The sequence below is a fragment of the Poeciliopsis prolifica genome, unplaced genomic scaffold (assembly GCF_027474105.1).
Source record: "Poeciliopsis prolifica strain line A6 unplaced genomic scaffold, Auburn_PproV2 SCAFFOLD012, whole genome shotgun sequence".
Lineage (NCBI taxonomy): Eukaryota > Metazoa > Chordata > Actinopteri > Cyprinodontiformes > Poeciliidae > Poeciliopsis > Poeciliopsis prolifica.
The window spans coordinates 11,420,320-11,444,870 of record NW_026562387.1 but is presented as its reverse complement, the minus strand read 5'-3'; the positions used below and the strand labels follow the sequence as shown (position 1 = coordinate 11,444,870).

Here is a 24,551-nt window from a genome sequence, read left to right as displayed (position 1 = left end):
AAGACACTTTGTTTTGTTCCTGTGGAGTTTTGAAAAACTAACTTTATTATCCAGATTTATTCAAATAAAGATATTACAGCACCAAAAAACAGGTAGGTAAAATAATCCATATTGAGGGATGAAAAATAAAAACGAAAAGAAGTTCTCAGTGGTTCAGCTGTAGAACAGGAAGTGCAACTGAGACTCTGAAAGAGTATGTAAGGCACATGAAGTGTCTTGCAAAAGTATTTATGCCTTGAACTGTTTCACTCTTGTCACATGACGAGCAAAAATGTATTTTATGTGGTGGGCTGACACAATTCTTAGAATCACGGCATGCGTTTTCAGTCAGCCCTTCCCGAGGAGATATTTTGTAGAATCATATTTTACTGCAACTGCAGCTGCAAGTACTAAGTTATATCTAGAGATTTGTAAACTTCTACCCATTCTGCTTCATCTCAGACTGGATGGAGAGCAGATGTGCACGTCAAGCTATGTTACAGATTCTTTAGATTGGATCTATCTGGACTTTGACTTGGCCTTCATAACAAATTGATTTATTTGAATCCAAAAAATCCTGTTCTATTCTGGCTGTTTGCTTGGTGCAAATGTCCTAAAGGAAGTTGAATCTCCCACACAAGTCTTTTGAAGCCTTTAAACAGGCTGTATTCTCAGACGTCCCCGTTTTTGACAATGTCCATCTTCAATCACAAAGTTATTGCTAAAGAAAATCATTCCCATTGCATGATGCAGTAAAACTCCCTTTTCCACCATGAGGCTATCATGTTCAGGGTGATGTGCACGTCATCCAAAAGGTTCAATGTTTGTCTCATTCTATCTTGGCGTCTCTATTCACAACATGGCTTGTGGGAAACTGCGACTGGGACCTCTTTTGGATTTCTATCACTAGCCTTCTTCTTAAAATACTTCAGCGACGATCCGATTTAATGATCCGGTGTAAACAAGTAACACTTGTACTGTCAACAACTTTTCCCACACGAGGATCGATTCTGTACAGCAAACCCAAATCTCTCTTTCAGGTGTATTTTGCTCCTTCTCAGGCCTGTCAGTTTAGGTGGACATCTACGTCTTTGTGCGTTTCACATTTGACAGGGCTTCGGAAAATGTTGAAATCTTGGGGAATCTAAAAGCAATGGCCCTGGATTTAGTGGCAGATGTGTAAATGAAGCTAACTACCGCATTTTTAGATCACCTATTTTAAGCAAATCTTTGTGTTAGTTGGTCAACACAAATCCAAATAAAATACATCCATGTGAAAAAGTTTGAGGGGTATGAATGCTTTTGCATGACATGATAGTATCAGTTCAGCTTTCAGTAGCAAACAAATAAGCATTCTCTTCAGACAACTTCCCTATGTAACTGTGTAAACATTTACAGCATATGTAACTCCGAATTTGCAGCTGGACTCAGACTTTAGATTGAAGTACCGTCCACCCTCTGCAGTACGACATTTCACAGGTTTTTACTTCTGGAGAAATAGAAGTCGATGCCTTTGTCTCGATGCTGCTTGGGAGTGTGAGACGGGCCTTTCTTTCCTCTTGGTGATGGTCCAGCACCGCTCTGCAAAAAAAAAGTCAACAAAAGTTGACTTGTATGAATCGACTTTATCATAGATAGTTAGACATTGAAAAGTGTCAAGAAAAAAAAAAGAATCACAACAGGACTGAAAAAAACAACTGCATTTATATTCTTTACAGCAAAGTGACTAAATAATAAAAATTACCATAAGATAAAGTTTTGACCATTTCAGAAGAGTGGGAACCCTGACACTGAATCATAAATATGAGACATTAATAGATAAAAACTGAAATAAAAAAGTCTAAGTTATATTATTTAACACACAATTCATGATAAATTCCTTCCCCTTAAAAGTTGGTTGCAGTGAGGACTATAGTGATTTCACAATAGAAACTATAAGTTGTTTTGTCAAGAAATCTCTAAACCCTACTTGTATGCAATGATTCAGAAAATGCATTCCCTTTCTCTCACCATTGTTTGCAGCTGTTATAGAAAAAAAAGCATAATTCTCTTTGAGTTTCCACTTCCTTTTTCTCTAAAACACCTACCGGTTTCTTGCTAAAGTGTCGATTCCATTCAGGCGCCATGACAATGGGGTTTGGGTAAGTCTCACCGAGCGACACACCAGAGTGTGACAGTGCAGCAGAGCTCAGGTTCCAGGGCGTGTGAACATCTGCCCCTCTTATAGCGCCCAACTCTGGAACCCATCGGCGCACGTACTCCCCCTGAAGTAGAAGCATGAACCCACGTTTATGCATCAGTAGGTTTTCACAAATCTATGCTTGTGACTGTAAAACAAAGTGTGACTCAGGTACTTTGTCTCCAGATCCAGATTAAACTTTCTTTTTTAAAACGTACATTGTTGTCATAGTCGAGAGCTTGTTTGATCATGTTGAACTTCCTGTTTTCTCTGGGGTCATTTCCTATGCCAGCGCTGTACAGCCAGTTCCCATAATTGCTGCAGACATCATGATCAATCTTTGCAAGAAAAAGAATAAATGAATCAGGGTAAACATGCTGAAATAATAATTTAAAAAAAACTGTCAAAAATAAAATTTGAATGGGCTTTTTTTTGTGTGGTTAAATAAACGGATCAATAATACACTGAATGTCTACGCATCATACCAGCAGATATTCAAACCACTCAGCTCCAAGTCTCCAGTCAAGGCCCAGATCCTTTGTAAGGAAGCTTGCAACGTTTTGCCGCCCCCTGTTGGACATGAAGCCTGTCAGCGCCAGCTCTCTCATGTTGGCATCTACGAAGGGCACCCCTGTACGGCCCTCTGCAAGTGCAAAGGTCACAGACAAACCAAGACTTACATGAATTTATTCTAGTGTGAGGCTAATTTTTGATCAACTGCATGCCGTGAACTCCAACCTTTCCATGCATCAAACAGCTTCGTGTCCATCTTCCATGGAATAGACTTTCCTTGAAGCCCTAAATTTAAATTTCAATACTGTATTTTTAGATATACAGACCATATTTACAACATTGATAACAGATCAAACATTTTCTAACATTACCTTTGACCTGAAACATTTTGTTTCCGTACTTAATGCCCACAAACTTGAAGTAGTCTCTCCACAAGAGCTCAAAAATGACCCTGCAACACAAACAAATTTCAAACAATCACGACCAGATTGTTTTCTGGCTGCATCGTTTTAACGTTTCAATAATTTGTCACATTACAATTACAAAAAAGGATTTGTTGTACAAGTAAAAATACTAAGAGTGCTGAATAACTTTTCATACTAATATTACTGAGAGTCATCCTCCAATTGTGCACTACTGCTCATCAATGTCGGGGGGGGGTGTACAATAAATACTTTTGCAGGCCACTGTCACATAATTATATTTTTAAAAATCATTATCATGTATTGACTTCTTAACAAATGATACAAGAACCACTGAGACCAGTACGAATACTGACCAGTAGGTGCTCTGATTCGCTGTCCGCTCCCTCTCATACTTTTTGATCTGATGGTAAATATACCTCGGAGAAATGCATCCCAAAGCCAGCCTGCAATGTGGTATCATAGAAGCATGTTAGAAAGCAACAAGAAGGGAAACATTTGAGAAATAATCCACAGTGAAAATTATATTTAAAAGAAAACTTGCCATGGTGAAAATTTAGTTGAGTAATCCACCCCGATCAAGCCGTTACGAGTTTCTTTGTAAGTTGCCACAGCATCCTAGAAAAACAGGCAGGACCCTTTATATTTCCTTCAAAAAATATTTTTGATCAACAGTATAAAAAGAAGTTTATATATTTCTGTAATGCAGGTTGCACTCACAGTGTCCCAGAAATAGTGTTTGAGCCTTGCAAGGGCGCTACCTTCTCCACCAGTGCAAGGAAAAGCTGAGCGAGGATCAGTCACAGGCTCTGGATGATTAAACAGCACAATATAGGCTCATAAAGGCTCAACTATATACAGGGATCCGGCTAAACCAAAGCTGAGTTTTAATGGAGATTCATGCTCAACCGTTTTTCACTTTGACGTGGAGAAGTGGATTTACTTTGAGTCACTGCACACGCATGGTAAATATGCAAGAATGTGGAGCTTTAGGAGTCCAGACTAGTTTGAAATGAGGAATATGAAGACGTAGAGGGAAAGCACTGGAATTAAGCTCTTCTCATCGAACAACATTCCCATCATTCACCAGTCTGCTGAAGGTCCTCCGCTGTGGGAATGGTTCCTTCTTCCAGTCCTGGCGGAAGGGGATTCAGCCTCTCGGGGGTTAGCAGCACAGGCCTCACCCTGCTCTGGCTCTCCACCGCCTTTCTGAACTCAGTGTACACATCAGGCAGCCTGCAAGAATTTAACAACGTTACTAGAATTTCTTTCTCCTGAAGTAGCTTCTCTAGCAGGAGTCAGATTTGTTTCATGTTTGGCCCAGCAGCATCCTCCCCACACCTGGATATGTGGTGGAATGGCAGGTCTTCTCTGTGGAACAGCGTGGAGCCCCAGCAGGTGTGAACTTTCACCTTCAGCTGAGCACAGACATCCTTTACCTTTTTCTCCACGTTCAGCTCTTCAGAAGCAACCTGGATTTGAGTACATGAAGGTAAAAATATGTTTTCAAACAGAATCGAGCCTTGTACAAGGTGCTCGCCTACATACACACTGCAGATCCTATGTAAAAAAAAGAAAAGAAAAAACATACATCTTCTACCTAAATATGCACTACTTTATGTTCGCATAGCACATAAAATCACAATAAAATACATTAAAGATGAAGAGAACATCAAAGTACCTCTTCATGGAAAGCCACGCTGCTAACGGAGCCGAGCTGCTTGATAAGGTCAGCAACCACCTCCTCCGGCTTACCCTTCCTCACCACCAGACTGCTGTCACACAAAAAAAATAAATAAACACACACGACTCACAGTTGGCATAATACCATGCAGCTGCATCCTGGGCACAGAGGGATTGCCGGGCGGAAAAAGGAATGGGAACAATGTGTGCAGCAGCAATGTCAAACCCAGGTGCATCCTGATCCTGTTAGAAACGAGTTAAAGTAGTCCTAGAAAGCTAAAAAACATTTTCTGCACACGGTGTGACTTCAAATCAAGTAAGAAGGGTTCTGCTAAATGTTTGGTGTAAAAATACTGGACTTTTTCAGATTCAACATTTCGGGATTCTCAGTTCTTTAAGCTCATTTTCAAACTGAAAATACTAAACTTGACTATGAATGTACGGCAGATATTTCTAAATTAATGAACGAATATGAAACCTAGAAAAACCCAAAACAGAAAAAAACACAGAAGGGAATTAGGCAAGGAGCAGCACAAAGAGGAAAGGAAAAAAGGAGAAACAGAGAAAACACAAGGAAGAAAGGAGGACTCAAAGAAGGATACAAAAAATGGAAAAACTGAAGGAAAAAAGAATAGGCAAGTATTTAGGACACATGGATGGAGAGAAAGGAACAACGGACAGAAAGTTTTAATTGTGGAACCAATTAAAGAGGGAAACAAACAAAAAAGAAACAGCCACAAATGAAGAGTAGTATATTTGGCTGGCCAGCACAGCACAGTTAATGTAGATGGAATATTTTAGGTTCAACACAAATTATTCATGTTTTATGATCACAGTTTTAGCTTTCTATTTGATTTGAGCAAGCAGAACCAAAAATGTCCATCAACTTTTACTCACAAAGTCCTGTGTGATCCCAACTTCGTCATTTTATTTTGATTTATAAAAATGAAGGACAACAAAAGTTTGGAAAGAAATAGTGACCCATATCCTATTGTTGTTAAGAAGAGACAAAAAAGTTTTATACAAATAAAATATTCATATTTTTATGGCCTTTGAGAACTTTCAAAATGATGAGTTTGGCCCAGGCGACAAAAAGATTGGACATCCCTGGGATAGAGATTAAAGACTGGAAATACATGGACTTTTCTGTGTCCTTATTTCATATTTTCATACTTTTCCAGACTGTGTGGGAACCCTGAGTCAACTCTCCAGTTCATATAAATCATATAAAGCTATAAAGTTAATAACCAACCTGCCCTTGCTGAGCAGCATGTTTCTGAGGTCTCGGACGCTCTCCAGTAAGAAGTGCAGACGGAAAGGGCCCGTCTTTGGCAGGTTGAAGTTATACGTGCCCACATAATGTCTGGGGTCGAAGCAGTACAGAGGGACTATGTGTTCCGCATTTCTCTGAGCCCAGTGGAGGACCTGAAAATCAAAGAGTACAATGTCAGGATTGTTATAAAACTGGGAAAAAAGAACATAAACCCTCCCACCCTCTCATAAAACCACAAATGTAATTATAAATCATGTTGTCTGGTGGTACTTAAAACACAAAATCTAGAATTGTTTTGTTTTATCCCCATTTCAAACAGGTTGCTGGATGTTTGAAAGGATGATATTACATATGTGCACTACTTCCAAGAGACAAACTGACTGATTAACAGAAACTATTTTCAATTTAAAAAAAAAAAAAAAAAAAAAAAACTGATGTGTTGCCTCCCAACACTCTCAAAACGCTTGTTTCTACTCAGCATGCTATGAGCAGCATGTTTCTTAGCTGCTTACCAACGGTGATTTAGCTGCTCAAGTTATCCAGCGAGTGTCAGGTAATAATACTACAAATGGTGCTTTGTGCAGAGCAGAAGTATTGAAATAATTGCTAAATGTTATGAAAAACATCATGGCCACTGAAGCTCTACCTGTATTAATCTTAATCAAAATAATTGAAAAAATATTTACTCTGTAACTGTTAGGTTTACATTGCGTCATGTTTATCCTTTATGTGCAGTAATTAAACCAAAACATCTGAAGAATTCATACATAAAATGCCATCATTTATAATTTATTAGATTAATTCATGTTGTTTTAGAACACCTAATGCTGTATTTTTAATTTTCTTCCATATATGTTTTGTGAAAGCTGAAAAGAAAAAGGGAAAAAAAGAACACTTGATAATAAATACACAGCAGGGTAATAGATGACCTCCAGGATTTCTTAAAGTGTGTGGAGGCTTATTTCTGAGTTGGTAGACTTTTTCTTGACATATCAAAATAGCATAACTGACAATGATAGGTTGCTCTATAGGTGACGAATATATAATGGTAGTTTCGCTGACAGAAAAAAAAATCTGACAAGTGTCTTTATTTTACACTGAAGTTGAGGCTTTTATTCTGAAGGAAATGGTGCCGGAAGTAAAAAGTTTAATTCCTTGTGAAATTTGATGCCGTATTAAATGCGCAGATTCGTGAACTCGCCAGTAAATACAGCAAATATAAATGCAAATGTTATCTAAAATTTATGTGAGCTAAGTTCGGACTTAATCATTCAAACATTCCCACACGTTTATTTACAAGTTGACATTCTTACCTCATTGTCGTGAAGCCGCAGGTCGTTTCTCAGTAAACATATTACAGTACGAGAGGCCGACATTGTAGTTTAGTTTACAAATGGACAAATTTTACATGAAAAGTAATAAAGCTCCAGCCTGACTGGAAGAGCTTCGTCCGTGTGGGACTTCTCTGTGTTGCTGCGGCCGCTGTTGCGTTCACGGTCACGTTTTCAGGCACGACGTTACAAAACCTCCGGTTTTATAAGAAGGTTTTCTAACAGCTGATGAGGCGCATCATTGTTGGCGCAGTTCGGTATAAATTGTCTTTGCAATACTCTGTCTTGGATATTTGTTTATTGATTGTGTTCTGAAGACTAACGTACGGAAGAGGATAAGGGCCACTGAAAAAAAGAATTCAGATTTAATCTCAATTCTGAGATTGAGACAAAAATAGAATTTCTTTTTATCAGAATATCCTATTCGTTTTAAAAAATCTACGGAAACATAATAGTGATCATCACAATTAAAATAATGGGCCACAGAATAATTACCAACTCATTGACAATGTACAAAGATACATTGTTCTTAATTTGTGTTTAAAAATTACACTTTAGGATTTACGCCATTCACTCCATCTGACCAGCAGGGGGCGACAGCAAAGGGCTTGTGTTGAGTCGTTGACTTGACAGCAGTCCTTCGTACGTAGCATGCATGTAGCGACAGTGGAGAAGAAGAACTCCCCTCTACCACGAAGAAACCTCTAACAGGACCAGAACCGGGCTTAGTACCAGCAGCCATCTGCCACGACCGACTGGAGCTGAGAGAAGACAGAGGAGAAACACAACAAGCCAACTGATCCAGCAGAACTTTTTAATGTTCGTGGAAATGAAAAGGAGAGGGAGAACGATTGGATAATGGCAACATCATGTCAGCCAATGCCCCTTTCCAGGAAGCAACCACAGCTAGTCAATGCCAGACCAGGTGTAGCTTCTGTGTCTGTGTCACAGTGATTGTATAGTTTGAAGGATGATAATCAAAACTAGAAAAATCCTTAAGAAATTTAAGCGGGCCTGCCAAAGCCTGCCCGTAGGTTTAGACCCAGCGTTCTGATGCTAAAAATTAGCATCGCAATGCTAAAGAAAGCTGCATTGTAATCAATAGCACGTGGAGAGTCACAAGCATGTTGACTAACATGGACTTGCCCCATTCAGTATGTTAAAAGTAGTGTATAAGCCAAAATAAGCCAAAATGCTAATACTGTGAGTAGCATGTGGGGCATCACGAGCATGTTGTCTGTAATTGACTTACTCCATTCAGTATACTAAACATGGCTAATAAGTAAGAGAATTAGCTAATACCTTATTTAAGGTAAAAGGCAAATGCTAGTGCTCTGTCTTGCTAACCTGAGAGAAAAAGATAATGCATGCCAATATTATTGCACCGCCTATGGCGGTGCTCTAACCTCAGAGCAATATGGAGGCTTTTATTTTAAAATTTTCTGTGAACTTCATATTAAATGGCAACACTAATTCCATGAGTAACAGTGATTGGGTTAAATCAGTTATATAATGCCCAAAAGAACACCCTGGACAGGACAAGCTTCTTTGTTTTATTATACAACAAACAATAATAAGACTAATTATGCTGTTTATATTTTTCACTATTTGTTTCGTGCATAATCTGATGCACAAAACAAATTAATAAAATGATGTAACCAGAGAAGTTGAAACAGAAACAAGACAGAGGAAAAAATGAAACAGAATAGTCTTAGACCTTAGATTTATTAAGTTAAATGTACAAAAGATCGATGACTTGATACATTTCATGTCTCAAGGCTTTGTCATTTCAAACAAAACAAGCTCTGTGTCAATCAAAAGCCTTCCAGTCCTTTAATATTGCCTGCCAGCTCTCAGACGGTCATACACACTCTTATGGCAAGTTGCTTTTTTAAATTTTCTTTTTAGCTGCAGTAGTCTGCTGTATAACGTAGACTCTAGTCAAATAGATCTGCCTATAATGTAAAAGAGATTTAATACAAAAGCGCAGAACAAAGTATTTACAGAATAAGCAAATCCTGGGTGTGCTCTCCAACAGAGCAACCTCACAGGGAAGCTCTCGCCTTTGGCAGTGAAGATTTTCGCTTACAAAGAGAAACAGATAAGGCACCGAGAAGGATTAAAAAACATTTGATCGTTCCATAAGCGCCAACAAATCGTAGCTACATCCAACGTCAGTTTGTCCCTAAGGTTTCACTTAAGGAAAACAGTTTGGTTCTGTGAGTGTCTCACAGAGCAAGATGTGCTGTCACCTCATAAAGTGGTCCCATCTGATTAGAGCTAAAGGAAGGCATGGTGGCTCACTGGATTGATACTGAACTTACAAATATAAAGAGAACTTCAATCTGTTTTTTTCTCAATGCAGGGTTCCTATTAACAGTCTGGAAAAATATGTATTTTTAATTTTTATTTTAGTAGAATTTAGACGTTATTCTCGAGTCCATTGTCTACAAACACTCCATCCAACCATACATCCGTTTGTGCATCCAACTGTCTGTCCATCTGCCCCTATCATCCATCTTTACGTGCATTTGTCCATCCATCCAACTGCCCATCTATATGTCTGTCTAACCATCAAGGCATTCATTTTCCATCCAGCCATCCATCTGTCCATCCATTCATCCTGCCTGCTGTCTAAACATGACACTAGTTTATAGTTGTCATTTAAAATTTGCTAAAAAGCACTAAGAACTCTTAAGAATTTCAGCCTGACAGTTTGTCGTGCTGCTTAGGAACCCTGCAAACATTTAAAACACCACAGTAACGTAATGCATCAGATTTGGTCTGTGCAGTTCAAAGTGCACAAAGCTGCCATAACGGAGAAAACAAGGCTTTCAGGGCTCTGAGGTGGCAAAAGGTCCGCTGTGACTAATACTGCATGTTCTGCAAATCCTCTTTGGCCAACGGAAAATGGAACAAGGCTCACCAGACGAGTAAGATGGGATGGCGGTCTCTGACTCATACAGCAGTGTTGTTATTGCTTAAGAGACATTGCACTCAGTTGCAAATGTTTGGTTGTCTTTACATATCAAAATAATAGTAAAAAAAAAATATTAGAAAAATATCTCCTCGGTTGATTATCTCGCACATGTAAATGTTTCAATACATGATATCAAAAGTGCAACTTTATAACATTCCTTCTGAATGGGGTTTGGAGTGCTAATAGAAAAAGGAAAGGCTGTTAGGAAGAAAAAAAACAAGAAAAAAAAAGACATTCAAACTTACAAATCATTATTGTAAGGCATTGACAAAAATGTATTATATTTGTCTTAAAAGGTGACAGTAGAAATCGGATCTAAAATGACCGTGCATGTTGTATAAAAATATTTTTTCCATCTTAATTTCATTCAGTTGTACTAAGCTGATGAGGAAGTTACAGTACTATCCGATCTGAAGGGTCGTCACCAGTCAGTCACAATGTCGACTCATTGTGGAGACGCTGCAGCGAGACAGTAAGACGGGTGAATAGAGACCCAGAAAGCTTAAAGCCTCTGTGCTCCAAGTTTGGCCACTTTTCCTTCTCTCTCCTTGAAGAATGTTGACCCGGATCCTTTGAGACTGTGAAGTGCCACCTTGGCGGCCGGTTTCTGAGGCAACCAGCGATAGATCCCTTCGATGACTCTGGAGGTCTGATCGCAGTCAGCCCTGCCTCTCAGTAAACAGTCGGTGTTGAGCCAGGCGTTGAGAACTGAAGGAGTACGGACAAGGCAGACACTGATCGATTATAGAGCAGGGAAGCTGGAGTGTTGCTGAACCCTGCAACCAGGTGACGGGAAGAGGGGGAGGAGCCAGGACCGCCGAGGCCGTGGAGGCAGACACGGAGGGGGGATGACTCTGCCAGGGGGTCCCTCAGCGATCAGAAGCTACCCTGGACAAACGGGTGGCTGAGCAGAAAGTCCGCCGTGGGGCGCCACTTTTCCTCCACAAACACTTGCCGCAGGAAGTCCCTGCACGAGTCAGACACACCTTCTGGAAGCATGGGCTTTGTGGGCTGGGTAGCAATCTTAAAAATGGCGGCCATGGCCTCGTACTCGGCCCAGGGAGGTTTCTGAGTCAGCATTTCCACAACAGTGCAAGCAACACTCCTGAAGGAGAACAACACAGGAACACAATTAGTTTTACATGCTCAATTCATCATAAAACACTGCATCATACATGGAGCAAAAGTTTTGACTCTTCCTTCTTCTGTCAATAACTTGACTGTAATTTCATTACATGTTTTAGACGTCAGAAAAGGTCTAAAACATCAGAAAGGTCTTTTAAGTTATTTTTTGCTACCCTTATTTTTAGTTATTTTAGATAATTGATCGCTCATTTTTTGGTTGATTTAAAAAAAATCAACCAAATCATCTTGAGTTACACAATTGATCACATTAGCTATATGTCAACAAATCTCCAAAAAGATTAACTTTTTTGGAACTGTAGCTTTATTTATTGAGCCAGTACTTTTTAAAAGTGCTCATAATAGTTACATTTAAAGAATAAAAATGGCTAGATGTACAAATTGGGTGGAAACACAGCAAATGAAATCTAAGTAGAAATGCCTACGCTTTATATTTCTACATTAAAATGTCACAAGAAAAAATATTACTTCTTGGCCACAAAGCATAAAGTTAGAGGTGATTTTTACAGTTTTACATATTTACATACCTGTTTTATGTACCCATAAACAAATGTAAATCATGCATTTTAATGTTAGTGAATACCTGTAATAACCCAGCAGTGCTTTGACTTAAACCTTTATTATGTTTTACATAATTAAACATTAAAACATATAACATTTTACAAAATGTGTTCACATCAATTTGCCAGAAAATGCCAACAGCACAGTTTTAACAAAAGTCTCATGAGGTTATTACAGTGCATTTGATGCTGCTTTATAATTGCATTCTGCAACAGATTCATATCCCCTCTAGGAATCAGTCATTTCTCCCCCCATCTGAAGGTATTCTTACCAAACATCAGCTTTCCGGCCATATCCCTCCCCGTTTATCACTTCGGGGCTCATCCAGTAGGGGGTGCCAGTGACAGACTTGATTCCTGTTCCAGTCATGCAGATGGTCTGGATCCGTTTGCTTGCTCCAAAGTCTCCGAGTTTGACGTTCCCAGAGGAGTCTCTCAGGATGTTAGCACCTGATGGGACCAAACAAAACGAGCTCAGAGCTATTATTCATGACTCCTCCGAGAGCTGCCGGGGAGAGTTCGTTTACCCAAGCCAGCACGTCCACTGACTTCAGAGAAACAGTTGAAGTCAAGAGCTTGACTAACCTGGCAGGCTATCTTTTAAAACACCAACTGAGATCTTCAGGCTGTCATTATATGCATACTTTCCTTCCTATTTGTGCATCATCCACTTTCCCTCCCTTTAAAGTGATTGCCAAGTGGGCTTATATGTATCAGAAGTTCAAATGCTGAATGAACTGATGCATGGGAGACAAATCAGACCTCAGCCCAGTCTCCCCTACTTCCGTAGTACTTTTCCAACATGTCCGTCCCATTTCCTCTGGGTACGCCACTTGTTAGATCAGTGACTAACCCCCCACACTCAGAGATTAGATAGCCGCAGAGAGCGACTTGGGAGACTAAAACTGTAACATTTACTTGCTTGGTTCCACTTCAAGCACATATATTGACATTATTATATATGTCATCAATATATATAACGTTACATATGAAGGCAAACGATTTCCATTCGTTTGCCTTCTTTTGAAATATTAGCTTGAGAAAAAGTCTCAAACTATAGTCACATACAACCTGAGCTGACATTTTCATGTTGAAGAAAACTATGTTCTTGTGTGGTGAGCTGTGTGGTGAGCTGACCTCACGCCATATATTAAATGTGTAGAACATTTCCAAGTGGAAAATCCCACCCACACGGGCTGTCATGGAGCCTGGCTGTGTCCCAGGTGACCCACTATCTTTTTTTTCCCTTTACTGACACAACCAGACGGGATGTTTCCCTCTTTCATGGCTGCTGCGGCCTAACGAAACAGCGACTCCCAAAGCTGCGGGCAGAAAAACCAAAGCCTTTCCGTCCGGTGTCCAGCATTTTTAGACTGGCCACCTTCACCAGTGTGAAGCCTAATATACCTCAGAGGAGATGTTAAAATAGTGCAGTTTTCCATCTACGTTCTGAGTAAGAGAAATAGAGTAGGGAAGCTGGAGTGTTGCTGAACCCTGCAAGGTTATGGAAACAGACCAACATGTCTGTTTCAACACATAACACCATTTTCATGTTGGTTTCTGACAGACCAACATGAAAATGGTGACTATTTGTGAAGTTGGAGGCAAATAATAAGTGGTTTATACAAATAATCTTCAAAGTGTGGAAAGCATTTGTTCTCCCTCTGCCAACAGAGCTGCAGTCTTTTGGGGTATGTGCATATTAGCTTTGCACATCTGTAGATTAGGACTGAAACAATCAGATTTATTGTGATGAATTGATTTTTTAAATAATTATCCACCAATGTAGTAATTGATTAATCGTTAACAGGAGTATACGGACTCAAAACAGGAAGAAAGAACGACACGCAACATCAATTAAGCCATAACTGTACCAAACATATTTACATTTTAGATAAGAAAACTCTTCAAGTAGCATAGTTTAAGCTTAAAATTTAGTAATATGAGAAATCCTGTCAGGTACCTTTTGCTATCCAATTGTAAATTATTTAATCCATAAAATAGTCATGTCTAATGTGAAGTCAATCAGAAAGAACTGAGATTTTCACTTGTAGAGGATAGATGCATTTTTTAAAGATCCTTGCCGACAAATAATGATTCAAGGATAAATGTTCACTCAAGGAATGCTGTTACTGTGTTTTACTTAGTTTCTTATTTTAAGAAGGAATTGGATCATTTGGATTTCTGTTTGCATTTTAAAATTTATTTGGTATTGTATAGAAAAAGCCTGAAGTGGTTAAATAAAAAAAATTAATTAAATTTTACAATTAATTGTCCAAATAATTAATAGAATAATCAATTACTAGACCAACTGTTAGTTGCAGTCTTATTACGGACCGCAAATTTTTGTCTGTCTTTGCAAACTGGGTCACGCTCAGTCACACTGGATAGAAACGTCAACTTTACGTGTGTACAACAAGATTAAATTATACACAGGTATATTTTATGCTCCAAATAACAGACGGCTTCTGAAGACCATTAGTTTTACAAGATTTCATAAAGTGATTGAGTAAAGAGGAGTGAATACAAACGCATGCCACATTGTCTTGCACATTTATTTGTAAAATGATCGGAAAACTATGCATCACCTTCAACTTCACACCACTTTGTGTTGATTTACCATCTAACTTCCCCCTACAGTACACTGAGGTTTGTGGTTTTGGGGGAATGACTACTCTCTCAAAATTTTTGTTTTCTTCAGTTTCTCTGAAGTTTTAGAGGTCATAAATTGAATTAAAGCTCCCATTTGACCATTTCAAAGCTCCAGTTTCACTTACCTTTGATGTCCCTGTGGACAATCATGTTGCTGTGCAGGTAAGAAACTCCCTGAAGGATCTGCCTGGTGTATCTTTTTGTCACCTTCTCCGTCAGAGCCCCGTAGGCTTTCAACTGGTCCTTTATCGAGCCCTGGAAGAACAGCAAAAGAGCAACAACAGCTTTTTATGAGAATGTGTGGAAAAATGAATCACGCTTGCAGCGAGATTCATCATGGCTACCAATATACTCAAATAGAGTTATTTTTGTAATGGAAACGGTGCATCGCTGCCAAATTCCAAACACAAAAACCAAATATGTAAACAACTTTGGAAGAAGATTGTCTGATGCTGAGATCATACGGTATTTTAGTTCCTTATCTAAGTTCTTCCAAAGTAAATCTTTGCGGAGTGAAGGTGTGACCCAGAACCACTTGAGATGCAATAAAAAAATAACAAAACATATTTCTCTTTACTTTCAGCTGTCAACAGCACACCTCCAAGACAAACCTCGAGCTCAGCCCTCTCACTCGAAACCACCGGCTCCTTCCCTGGGCCACTCAAGTTTTATCTAGAACAGACCCACAAAACCTTGGCCCTTGTCACCTCCTCTCTAACATCAGCCAACTCCAACACACTATAAATGTTTCCATTTCCAGACAATGTGTGACTAAGACCGAGAAATAAAAAAAAAAAGGATCAACAGGCGACAGTCTCTCACTAAAAAACTCATTTTCACAGAAAATTATCCCATAAAAGAGGCTGTCCTGCTCACATTAGCCACTGAGACCATGTTTGGTGACAGCTGGTGACGTTTTTCAAATTGTTTTCTAGCTGAAATCGACTGCAGGAGTCGTTCTTAAAACAGCCGAGATTAAACGAACGCTTTGCAGATTGTTTTTGATCATCAAAAAACATTTTGAATTGAAGCCACAGTTCTAATACGAAATTATTTACATTTCTTAACTAATTATTTGCAAAATAATATAGCTATGCCCTGATCCAAATTTTTCTGATTACTAATTATTCCCAGTTTTGTTTGAGTTTTTGAAAAAAAAAAGTCTCTCTCTGAAGTAAAATGGCAAATAAGATACAAAAGCCAGCTGTGGGTTATTTGATAGCAGTAGTATTTTTTTTTAAATCCTAGTGAAAATGAAGCAATTTCATAATTATCCCATTTTTGCATCACAGCTTATGTCCACAATCTTAATCTGATGTGATTTGTATTCAACTCAAAAGTTACATCAAAGTACTCATTGTTTCTTTATGCATCTGTAGAGCAGAAAGGATTAAGTTCATCAATAGCTTTGATGCATCCCATAATTAGGGGAAAAAAATAACATTAGCATTAGTAATTAAAATTATATAGATCTGGAATATAGCAATTATAGTTCATTAGGACTCTGCCTTTAAGCACAGCCACTTTTACTTAATGAAATCCTGATTCAGGTCAGCAGAAAAAAAAAAGAAACCACAGAAAGCTTCAAACTGAAGCTTCATTTGCTCGTCTCTCCAAACCCACAGTAGGTGTCGACCTCTGTCTGCAGCCGATCACTGACTAACAACAACTCTAAGAAATTTAGCGTTGGGTGCAGACACAACTCTTAAGAAATTTCAGTTTTGACAACTAGATAACATTAACTCTAAAGCAGGATAGGGCACCAAGTTAAAATGTCTGCTGCCAAATACAGCTTAGGCTTTGTAACTTAATAAAATCAGAGAAGCCATGTGGACAAATTAAACATTTTTTTCCTATAAATAACTGTTACTTAAAATGTCAAAAAAAAAAAAGAGGAAACAATCTGATTTATCTGAATCCGTGAAACTCCATCTAACAGTATGAATAAAATTTTTAGGGTACTGAAGTAGCAACCCAACAGTGGACCCACAGCAGTCACCTTCAGAAAAAAAGCATTTTCTTTTCACAATACATTTAGCTTTGTGTGCAAAATTTAATGCCTTTGGGTTGTAAAATGCTCAGGGCTCATCTAAATAAAATAGAACTAGTGAAGTTTTAAAAGATAGAAGATTTCTTGTATGAACCTGAAGCTGGAATATGTGGCCAACAGTCACCCAGTTCTCACCTTTGCAGATAAATGTAGCAGCTCTCTTCAGCATAAAGTAGCTAAAGTCTATGCTCAGTTCATGTTTGTCATATAAATATAAGCTTTATTATGTTCAAGGTTCCCACAAATAACTTGTTAAAAAAACAACCAATCAAACAAAAAAAAACAGTATTCCACAAGCATGAGTGCTAGGCGGCAGAATACACACCCCTGGCATGAACTCAACAAAAATGGTAAGTTTTCTATGCTCCAGGTCCCGCAGACAGCCGTAGTACTGAACAATTCTCTCATGACGCAAGTTCTTCAGCAGCTGAATCTCGCACTCCAGAGCATTCACTTCCTACAGAAAAAAAGGTCACTTAATTATCTTTACATTTGTTAATACTCTGCAAAAAAACAAGGAGAAAAAACACACACACAACCAAAAGAATCCAGTAGGTTTATTCCAAACAAATTTGCCCACAAACCTCACCTTGCTCGTTTCTTGACTGTCAGGATCAAAGGGCACCTGCTTGGCGGCCAGCTCGCGGCCTGTGTCTGCATCGTAGCACAGGTAGACCTCCCCGAACGCCCCTCGTCCCAAGAGCTTTCCCTGCCGCCAGTTGACTGGCGCCCGTGGTGCTGCAGAAAACAACACCAGATGATGAAAACCCACCGCTGGCAAATTTTTTTGTCAACTAAGCTCCTCGAAGACAGACGGCAACAGCAGCACTGTGATGAACTGATCTGAGTGAGCGCCGAGTAAAGCAATAAAACTCTACTTAGACAGTAAAACCCTCCAAGACAAAATGTCAAATCCACCTCGGTTTGTCGAATAGCTCCAACCGCAGACCCTCTCAGATTGAGGGAAACCCCAGATAAGACAGCCAGGCATTGAAAACCGCATCCCGCCGACGCAAAGTTGTCAAAACCTTAGAAAGATCGTCTCAGCAGCGCTCATCCACTCCAGTCCCAGACTCTGAGACTTTGTTTTGGAATTAGCCTGCTGCTTTGCGGCCGCATTAGACTGTTTGGTTGTACGTGGGTGAGGACAGCGAGACGGAGACGTCGACCACAGACTGCTGAGCTGAGCTCTGGCAGGATGACAGAGGCTGTTTCTGAACAAACTGCAGATGTGATCAGTGAGCCTGCGACATGGACAGGTCTGCGTGATCAGAGGGGAATTATGCCTGTGGAGACTTACAGCATTACTGCTCCTTCACACTCTGCATCACCAAGAATTAAAATAAGGCTGACGGAAGGGTGAAGGGAGAACGGATTATCTTTGATTTGTCACTAGCAGTTTCGGCATGACAACTGAAGATTTTACCCACTTGTGTTAATGGAAAGACTGAAAAAACTGTTTAAATATTAAAGCATGGCTACGTTCTATCAGTTGCTGAGGCTAATTAACTCAGTGTTTAAGAAAAATAATATTAATTTTGGGTTTGAAGCGAAATTAAGCAACAAATGGTTACAAAAAGCCAGATGTTCAGAGTTACAACTTGAAGTGTGAAGATTTGCTGGAGGTTTTATTATTGTAAACTGATTTTTTGCTCCATTTTTGGTTTGCCTCTTTCACAGTGAGCAAACATTGCCCCCAGCCTTTAGTCACCTGCCTGTTTGCATCCAAAATTACATCACACACAAACATCACAACTCATCTGCAGATAGATTTGTTCATCCGATGTGGCTCTCAGACGTTTATCTTGAACTGATTTTTACCTTCAGTGGTCTCACTTTGTCTCTTCAGCACATTTTTGAAGAGAGTGTTGCAGAAAAGTTTTGGGGTTAGGCCACACTACTTACATTTGGCTGTGCCGCGCTGGCAGCTTTTGTCGGCAGTCCGGCCCAGTGAGCGCAGGTCGCTGAATGTCAGCGAGCTGTCACCGTTATAACTGCGTGTGCGACTGGAGGGAACCAGCTGGAAAAGGTTCTCCTGGGGCATGAAGCTGCGTGGGAGTGTCCTGCGACCTGCAAGCAGAAACACATTGACGGCTTTTTTCCCCCCCTCTCATTCTGTTACTCATTAGAGGCCAAGACTCGATGCCGGGCCAGAGTCTCTCACCACTCGGTCCCACTTCCCTTTAGACAGGAAGAAGGCCGCGGTATTTTTATACAAGTTTGGGTTCGCCACAGGGAGACGTAAATCACAGCTAGCCAAGGTTAGCCTCAGAGTGAGCAATTACTTGCAGCTGCCTGGAACAGCGCTGCAACACTTAATGCACCAAATCTATATGAGAAAAGTGTTTCGTCAGGGGCTAAAAAAAATGGAGAATGTTGAAGTAGAAAAATTATAATTCAGAAGGGGTCAGACGCCAAGAGGCACAGAGAACAGATGGTTCCCTCAGTGCATATGGTTCCAAACAGTGCCCAGACGGTGTATATTCATAATAAATTGCATTAATGGAGTATTTTTTTTTTCGGATTACCCACCAATAAAGTCATTGTATGCTTTCTGCTATGTGTAAAGCAGGAGGTAACTATTGAACTGGCACACCAGGATTATCTAGTCTGATGTCATTCTAAGATATATAACTAAGATCTTATTGTTAGAACTTTGAATTTTCCAGCCAGGAACTGGTGATTGCTTCAATCTTGACAACCAAAAAATAACTCAATTAAAACCAACACGCAGCGTTTTTGAAACTTGGCGAGGGCACATTTTCAGGTATTATCATTTAAGTTTGTACTTTCTTTATTTAGGCATAACAATCTGTTGACTTCGTAATAAAGGTGATTTCTTACGGTCGCCATAATCTTTGCTGCGATTGGGCAACTGGAACTGCCGTGGGAAAGTTCCTCCTTTCCCGTGTCGACCTGAAAGAGCAAAGAAGCAAAACCTTCATTGGCTGAAACATATAGTTTCCCCTTGCACCCATCCACCTCTCAGTACTTCTCACTTCAAACCTCATGCACTCCTCCTCAAATGTGCACCGACACACTGATGGAGTGCAATGATTAGAGAAGCTCTCATTTCCATAGATCGCATCTGACAAGTCTCAACGCACTGTTCCTGCTCATCCGTGCATGTCAAATCAGAGTTGAGCTCAGCAGAATGACATGCAGCTTTCCACACACGGAGCCCCGCTGCTGCGTCACCCTGATGCAGCCCAGGCAGAAACTGAAAACAGTCCTCCCGTCTGCAGAGGCGTATTAAAGGCAGCTGGAGAGGCCCGTTGACGCACGTGAGCGGCGACCCTCGCAGCACACGCGCTAGCATAGGAGTGGTGGGTGGAGGTGGGGGTGGAGGGGCTGTTACTGAATTGAAAGCAGCTGTTCCGTCACTGCTTTTGAGCTGTTATTGTGGTTGTATCCCCATGGAGACTGGAGTTATTTTCTCTGTTTGGTAACATGGGACAGAGAGGAAAAATCTACTCACAGGGAATGATAAACACTGTAGGCCCTGACAGGAGGGGGCTGGGCTCTACATCTGGGGAGAGGAGAGCCTGTGTGTGCAGTTATGTCCTAATGTACCGTGCACACGATATGCAGCATTTCTTTCTTTTTTTTATTTTAATTCAGTGCATGATGGGGAGCGAGCGGCGCGAGGCAAAACGAAGAGAGCAGATTGGGAAAGCTACTCCGCTCGGAAGGGTTGTTGTGGCGTTGTCTGCCATGCTGCATTCTTTGATCCGTGTTCTGAAGATACAGACGGGAACCCAAGGGACCCAAGTAGAGGGGCTTTAAGGGGCTGATGACTGGTCATGAAAATCCACTGCTTATTAGGGCTACTAAAAAAAAGGTCCAAATGAATAGCACCCACAGACCACTAACTTTAATGCATTGTACTGGGATTTTAAGTGATGGATCAAAACAGAGTAGAGCATGTGACGCAGAAGGAAAATGACGCATGGCTTTCAACAAACTTTCAAATAAAAGCTATTGCTTGGACTTTAATTTTGATTAAGTAATTACATATATTTTAAAAAGATGTAAAAAATTTCAACTTAACTCATTGCATTTTTCTATTTTACATAAAACGGTCCCCAGCTTAAGCGTTTTATACTGCGTTTCAGCTTAAGCGTTTTATACTGCGTTTCAGCACGCTCTTAATTCTGACGTCCTCAAACAACAACAAAGTCACTTCTCTTGTTAATTTTTGCTTCAAAACAAGATCATTATTGTGTACAAGTTCTGCTCAAAGGAGTACCAATGCTATTTAAGCCCAAAATACCATCTCAAGGGTGAACATGTTCCAGCAAGCGCAGACCTCCCTAACGGAACGAATGTCAGCGTTCACAGTCCGCATTTCTAAAGACGCAGTTTCTCCAAGAAGTTACATGAATGATCAGGAGTTCCTGAAACATTTGAAAGAAACTCCCTTGAGATCGCACCAATCTGTTGGCTGAATAACCTAAATATCAGATTTTAACACTAAGTAATATTTTTGTTGAGCTTATGTCGATGTAAACAATGATTTATCAGCAAAAAATGGGTCTTACATTGAAAAATCTGCTTACTTTGTCGTTTTTCATTAAAAATTCATTCATCTCAACAATTAATTGCAGACACTGGAATTAATTTGACAAGAAACATGTAATAAAAATCTTAATTTGATGGGCATTTGTATTAATTTCCCCCAGTATTTCGATACTCCCAATTACTTTTAGGTATCATGTAAATAGTAAATAACATAATTGTAACTGGATCTCAGTTGGTATGTGATGAGGTTTATTAGAGAACATTAGTCAACAAAGACCATTATAAAGACAAAGGAACACAGAAGATAATAATAAAGCTGTGGAGAAGCTTAAAACAGGGACATCTAAGTGGGGACTGTTAAATCCATCATCAGAGCATGACAGATCCAAATCATCCAATCACAGCCGTCTATCTAAACTGACAGACTAGAATCGGAGCACTGAAGTGGCTGCAGTGGATTGAACGTCTCTTACCTTTGTATTCATAGTTGAGGTTCAGGTAATTATTGTCCCGGTTGTTTTGTGAAAACGGAGGGCTGAAATGATGAAGAACAACAAGTAGAACAAGTTCAGGAATCATTTGCTTGTTCGGTTGGTAATTCCCCCCTTGTCTTCAAAACAGAGTCTGGCCGGCAGCTTCGCAGTAAAGCGTAGCCTCAAAATGCTGCTTGTGTAGAAAGCATTTCACAGTTACACACGCCGGGTGTTTCAGAACAGTGTTCTGAATTATACCAGATAAGCCGGGACTGCTTTGTAACAATAATAATAATAAGAAGAAACAGTGAAAAAAAAAGTTTTGGCATTGCTGACCTGGCAGTCAAGCTTTATTGTATATTCTTAAATGCACTCCCTCCCATCCCCGGTTCTTTCGCCTCCAAGCCTCCCACGTTCCCTGGGTGTTTGTGACCAGCCCCTCCAGAGAGTGACGTCTCTGCTGACCGCAGGGCGGCGCGGGGCCACGAGACCCTGGATAAGGGGCATGCATGCCCGCTTGCGGGGAAAAGTTCCATGCACTTGTTTCCTGCCATTGTTCTGCAGCCTGGAGCGCTGATAAGCCTTGTGCAGGTAGAACTGTTTCCGTCCTGCCGCTCTCTCAAACCTCGCTCTCGCTTACTTTTTATTTTCCTTTCGACTCTGATTCAGTCCTCTCTCTCTTTCTCTCTCTCATGTGGGTTTCTCTGTTTTTTTTTCTTTCTTTCTTGTTTTCTGGCTCGGTATTTTCATCGTCTCGCTCTGTCCGTCACTTCTCCCACTCAGTGACCAATATCCTTGCTCCCGTGATAACGGAGGAATCCAGATAAGTAGTTAGTCACTATGGCAACAGCAAAAATGACCTGATTCCTATTTTCTTCCCACATAGTCAGCCCAGGAAAGAGTCAGACATACAAACTTCAGTCTGTTGCTGCTTTGATTAGTGGTGTTTAAAAAAAACAAAAAACTAATCTCATATCACTAACGCTGGTTCAGAAACATAAATACGAATCTACATAAATGATGACCAGGAATCTCGGCATCTGCACCAACACTCACCTGTCCAGAGCTTGATCTATTGACTGACAGCTGCTTGACAGCGAGTTGCCTGCACTGCCGAAGGGATCCAGCATCTGACAGATGCAATGACACAGAGAGAGCAAAGGTCATATGAGCAGACAGTGATGTGATGGAGATGGAGACAAATAGATTTGAGTCTTTAGCATTTTACTGCACAGCAGAATTCAAATAAGGATTCAGGTATTATTCACAAATGTCAAGCAGCTGCGTCAGAATTAAAAACTTTTATTCTTGACAGCAAGAAAAAAATGCTTTTTTAAAGTGTGAAAAACTCTCTACCTCTGTATTAAAACCTGTCAAAAATGAAAAGAAAAAAAAGTTACGCCTTCATTTAACTAAAGAAGTTAACGTTTTGAAGTAGAAAACGTTTTTGAGATCGACTTTCACCTTTTTTTTAAAATCTATTTTGCTTTCACAAAATATAAATGCATCAAACAAGATTTTAAAATATCCTCCATAAATGTAAATGTCCGTAAACATAAAGACATTTTAAAACCTCTCAGAAACCCTGAAAACCGTTGAACAACATTTGTTACGCGAAGCAGAGCTTACGTTCTGGTCCGGGGTCTCCGGGATGAACTCCCCCTCACTGTGGATGCTGGTGTACGAGCCCTGACGAGCGATCTGCTGCTGCTCCTCGGGAACGCTGCCTGGAGGCGGGGACGTCCGACCGGTGTGAAGAGAACCTGAAACCAGTTAGAGGATGAGAAGCAGAAAAAGATGGAGTGCAGCCGAATCAAGTAAGGGTGAGGAGATAAAGAGCGTCGATTGAGGGAAGATGGAACAGGAGGGAGAGAAAACAGTCAGAGTGTTATTCTTGGATTCAAGTTCAAGAGAGTCGGCGATGATTTACTAAACCACGCTACTGCCACCTCTAACCTCAATTACTGTGACAAACGTTCGTCCTGCTGCGCTTCTGCAGAGCCTGAGGACTTGTTCTTGTAACAGAGACCGAAACTATCACTGATTGAGCTGAGAGGGATTTTAAGAAATTCAGCAGAAAGAAAAATGCTTAAAATGAACAATCATAGACGTGGAAACTGCAAATCTTTGTTCAACACAGGTTAGTGTTTCTCACTGCATGATCTCCCTCCCCTCCTCGCCTGCTGTTGAATGTCTTCAAGGTACCCAGGCTCACATCACATCTTTACTCAACCATAGACTGTGACCGCTCTCCTGTCGGCTCCTATCTGCCACCACTCCTTCCCCTCCTCTTTTACACAATAGATGTGACTGATGGGTACAGGTACAGGGACAACATTCAAAAAGAGATAGATTGGCATGAAATTTCAGTGCTTTTACTTTAAACTGGAAAATGCAAATGGTTTGCTGCTGCTCATGTTTAAGATTTGGAACACAGGAGTCAAAACATTGACCTTTGTGAATAGAGCTGATGTAAAGGACAGAGGAAAAGCTGCTCTGCAGAGAAGACTTCCTCTTCACACCGAGTTACCAGACATGCCAGGAGGGACAAGAGACCTGGACTGCGCTGTGTTATCCAGCCACAAAGACTATGACACGACACCAATCTGTCTGGGAGGATTACTTTGACATTTTGGGGAAGCATTCGTCTCACTCAGCGTTCGATTAAAAGATTAAATCTACAATAATCCTCTGTATATTTCCTAAAAAAATAAATAAATTGTAAAATGTCAAATGATGCTTTTATAAGGTAAAAATGAATTCTTTATATTCTGGTGGTGGCTTGCTCTGAA

The 24,551-nt window shown here is 40.2% G+C and overlaps 2 protein-coding genes across 2 annotated transcripts in view; both read right to left on the bottom strand.

The window, feature by feature from the left end:
* Positions 1-24: 24 nt before the first annotated feature.
* cry-dash (cryptochrome DASH) lies at positions 25-7,539 on the bottom strand. The gene is made up of 14 exons (XM_055037691.1): positions 7,363-7,539; positions 6,029-6,201; positions 4,775-4,868; positions 4,435-4,565; positions 4,181-4,329; positions 3,814-3,902; positions 3,638-3,711; positions 3,450-3,539; positions 3,043-3,122; positions 2,897-2,956; positions 2,644-2,801; positions 2,377-2,496; positions 2,067-2,243; positions 25-1,560 (listed from the first exon to the last, which is right to left on the bottom strand). Exons 1-14 carry the CDS (start codon positions 7,423-7,425, stop codon positions 1,453-1,455), a joined length of 1,566 nt encoding a protein of 521 aa, XP_054893666.1. The 5' UTR covers positions 7,426-7,539; the 3' UTR covers positions 25-1,452.
* A 1,547-nt stretch (positions 7,540-9,086) lies between these two features.
* The window catches only part of map3k22 (mitogen-activated protein kinase kinase kinase 22), a 40,672-nt gene continuing 25,207 nt past the window's right edge, over positions 9,087-24,551 (bottom strand). Inside the window, exons 9-18 of the mRNA XM_055037519.1 lie at positions 23,389-23,522; positions 22,816-22,889; positions 21,760-21,821; positions 19,610-19,681; positions 18,671-18,835; positions 17,355-17,503; positions 17,091-17,222; positions 14,841-14,970; positions 12,336-12,513; positions 9,087-11,465 (exon numbers count right to left, since the gene is read on the bottom strand). Coding sequence (XP_054893494.1) covers positions 11,237-11,465; positions 12,336-12,513; positions 14,841-14,970; positions 17,091-17,222; positions 17,355-17,503; positions 18,671-18,835; positions 19,610-19,681; positions 21,760-21,821; positions 22,816-22,889; positions 23,389-23,522 — 1,325 coding nt within the window. The 3' untranslated portion in view covers positions 9,087-11,236. The remainder of the gene's footprint in view (positions 11,466-12,335; positions 12,514-14,840; positions 14,971-17,090; positions 17,223-17,354; positions 17,504-18,670; positions 18,836-19,609; positions 19,682-21,759; positions 21,822-22,815; positions 22,890-23,388; positions 23,523-24,551) is intronic.

Excerpts from the sequence above, each read along its gene's own strand:
- cry-dash (XM_055037691.1), bottom strand. The coding sequence starts at position 7,425 with ATGTCGGCCTCTCGTACTGTAATATGTTTACTGAGAAACGACCTGCGG. Across the intron at positions 4,869-6,028 it reads ATGCTGCTCAGCAAGGGCAG|CAGTCTGGTGGTGAGGAAGG; the intron begins GTTGGTTATTAA and ends TTTGTGTGACAG. Across the intron at positions 4,566-4,774 it reads GCGTGGCTTTCCATGAAGAG|GTTGCTTCTGAAGAGCTGAA; the intron begins GTACTTTGATGT and ends ACTCAAATCCAG.